At 49.2% G+C, this 3,181-nt stretch overlaps 1 protein-coding gene across 1 annotated transcript in view; it reads left to right on the top strand.

Moving 5' to 3' along the window:
- The first annotated feature begins 1,347 nt into the window (after positions 1 to 1,347).
- WSB1 (WD repeat and SOCS box containing 1) overlaps positions 1,348 to 3,181 on the top strand; it is a 25,247-nt gene continuing 23,413 nt past the window's right edge. Inside the window, exon 1 of the mRNA XM_011953558.1 lies at positions 1,348 to 1,695. Coding sequence (XP_011808948.1) covers positions 1,656 to 1,695 — 40 coding nt within the window. The 5' untranslated portion in view covers positions 1,348 to 1,655. The remainder of the gene's footprint in view (positions 1,696 to 3,181) is intronic.

Raw genomic sequence — 3,181 nt, 5'->3', positions numbered from 1 at the left:
TCTAACAACCCCACGGTATCACCCCTTACCCCAAAATCTTCCTTCAGCTTAATCTCTCCCACTCTGGGTTCCCACATCGCCCCTAATCCCACTTGAAGCAGCCCTGAGAAATATCACCCATTATCTCTCCATACCACCCCCCCAAAATTTTTGCCACCCCAACCCTTTGCCACTATTTTGTTTTATTTTTCTTATTAATATAAGAAGACAGGACTGCCAGGCCTCTGAGTCCAAGCTAAGCCATCATATGCCCAGTGACCTGCACAGATACATCCAGATGGCCTGAAGCAACTGAAGATTCACACAAGAAGTGAAAATAACCTTAACTGATGAAACCCTGAAACATTGCTCTTAACTCCACCGCCTATCCCAAAACCTATAAGAACTCATGATAATCCCACCACCCTTGCTGACACTCTTTTCGGACTCAGCCCGTCTGCATCCAGGTGAAATAAACAGCTTTGTTGCTCACACAAAGCCTGTTTGGTGGTATCTGCATATGGACACGTGAGACACCAGTCTCATACACCCCAGTCCTTTGCAATGTTTAGGGTTCACACGAGAAGCCATTAAAATGCAAATATGTCATCTGTAACCGGGAACCAAGTTGGCATCCGGCAGACACTGACACATTTATCAGTCTGATGTGTGGACAACTAGGTGCCTCCCAGAGGCCTTCAGGTAAGGTGCACGAAGTACCAATTCTGAGCTGACACAGTGGGACCTATCTTGGCCAGCGGTCAGGACTCTGGGGACAACCAGCTCCTACACAGCCGATCAGGCTGCAGGCACCAGCCACGACAAAGGCGGTCCAGCGAGGCCTCGCGGCGCGTTGCGGCGCGATCACACCAGTCTCCTTCTCGTTCCCCTCGGCGCTTTCTAAAACCTGCTAGCTCAGGTCCGAACAATCGTAGCTGGACAGGTGTGCACAACGATGTTAATTTTAATCCTATCTTTTTCATCAGTGTATCCTTCAGTTCCCCAGTACTTGTGGGCTGGGGAGTTGGCTAAACTGAGTGAAAACTTGAAATGTCTTTTTGTTCTTTTCCGTTCAGCCAGTTTAAGTTCCATGCAATCTTTAAGCTAGGAGGTTAATAATACAATTCTCTGCTTGCCCTTTTCAAAGGCACTTCAGCTTATAAACTCCGTATCAGACATCCAAGCCCAAAAGACGCCACAGGCTTACAGGCACAGTTAGCGGATCCAGCCTGGGTTGGATCTCCCCTTTCAAGGCCCCCAGGTAACACCCGCGCGCTAGCGCCGGGCCCGGGAGATCACGTCCAGTGCGTTGGGAGGCGGAGCCACGGGTTCTGACGTCACGTGGCCGCGCCCCTGCCGCCCAGTTATCTCCCGCGCCGCCCGCCATTTTGATTCCAGTGTCTAGTTTGCGGTCGGCAGCGTTGGGGAACTGACTAGCTCCGCAGGCGCGAGGCTGGGTAAAGGGTCTATTGTCTGTGTTTGACCGCGTACTTTGGTCTGAGGCCTTTGGGAGCTTTCCCGGGGCAGTTAGCAGAAGCCGCAGCGGCAGCCCTCGCCAGTCTCCGCTGCCCCGGCCCGGGAGGGACCAACCCCTCGTCACGCCCCTCAGCGCTCGCCACTCTCTTCTCTGTCGTTGGGTCCACATCGTATTCCCGGAATCAGACGGTGCCCCATAGATGGCCAGCTTTCCCCCGAGGGTCAACGAGAAAGAGATCGGTGAGGATTGGGACCGTGGGTGGGCGCGTGAGGGCTAGGGAAAGGCAGGGACTCCCCGGAGGAGGTTTGGGAGGAAGCGACTCCGAGTCTGAGGGAAGAGCTCGAGTGCGCCAGGGCCAGCCCAAGAGCGAGGAGGAGGAAGCCGCCTCGGTAGGAGTTGGTGGGGGCTGGGAGGGGGCGGGTAAACGTTACCGATGTGGATGCAGTACCTACTGTGCTCCCTCGCGGTTGCTGTGTGGCTGGGGCGGGCACGGACCCCGGTTTCTTGGTCGGAGGTCCGCGCAGGGTTCTTGTCCTGGGGTTCCTGGCTCAGGACTTGACTGTCGAGTGGACAGGGAAGGGCCACTCAGGGACTTTAGGTTTACAAAGGGGAAAACTAAACTTGTGGATTCCGAACGATAACGAAAGGAGGGGATCCTCGTATGTACCAACCACACTTAGATGAGAAATGAAACGGAAGAGTTCCCAACAGCCTGGCAAAAGTAATACGGTATTTTTTAAAATGTTGTGGCGTTAAGAAACGCAGCGGTTCGGGGGAGGAGACTCTTTCAGAATTATCTTTCAAACACATAAGGGAGGAGCTGGGCGGTTGGGTGGAGTGACCGAAGGAAAGCTTTTGTGCGGAAGAGGAAACTCTGGAAAGGCTTTTCTGGCTTAGTGTGTAGCCCTGGCCGGCCGAGTAAAGGGCAATTAGTGTTGAAGGTTGTGCGTCCACACCTGCTTAGTGGTTAAATAATGCACGTCGCATTATTTAAATCCTCTTTTAAAGTAAAATAACTGAAACAACGTTTGATGGTGTTGGGGGTGCTGTACATTGGCTGATACACTTAGCAAACACTGATCTTACTGTGTTAAGTAATAATTAGATGTGGCCACTGAGCAGAGACCATTTACATTTTCCTACTCTTGAAGTGAATGTGTGCCTTTACTAAGTACAAGGAGGAGTTATTTCTAGAGAAGGAAAGAGGCTGAAGTAGCCAAAACGCCCACGCTTTTCTATGTGGGTGAATTTTTATATCTAGAAACAGCTGTTTTAGAATTCTGGACTTTTGTTGTTTTAAGGATGATTCATTAGGAAGGGACTTTAACCCTGGTTTTAATAACCATTTTTAAAGATACAAACACAGAAAAAAAGGAAAAAAATTGCAGCAGAGTTCACACAGAAAAAAGAAAAAAAAATGCAAAGAACACAAAATTTGTGTCCAGTTATTATTTTAAGTGTATTTTAAGACTAGAAAGTATATCACGAAGTGGGACAAAGAACTCAAAAGTTCTTATCAGTTCAGTGGGTTTTTCTTTTATTTCGCTACACCATAATGTTATAGACGAGTGATCTGCCTTTTTTTAATCTGTATTTTACTTTCATCGTGATAAACCATTTTGAAAACTTTCCAGTCCTGTTTTTTGTTTGTTTGTTTTATCTTTTGAGATGGAGTTTTTGCTCTTGTTGCCCAGGCTGGAGTGCACGATCTTGGCTCACTGCAAC

This window comes from Colobus angolensis, unplaced genomic scaffold, assembly GCF_000951035.1.
Source record: "Colobus angolensis palliatus isolate OR3802 unplaced genomic scaffold, Cang.pa_1.0 Scaffold368, whole genome shotgun sequence".
Taxonomy (NCBI): domain Eukaryota; kingdom Metazoa; phylum Chordata; class Mammalia; order Primates; family Cercopithecidae; genus Colobus; species Colobus angolensis.
The sequence above is the reverse complement of the archived record's forward strand: the minus strand, read 5'-3'. Positions and strand labels throughout refer to the sequence as shown.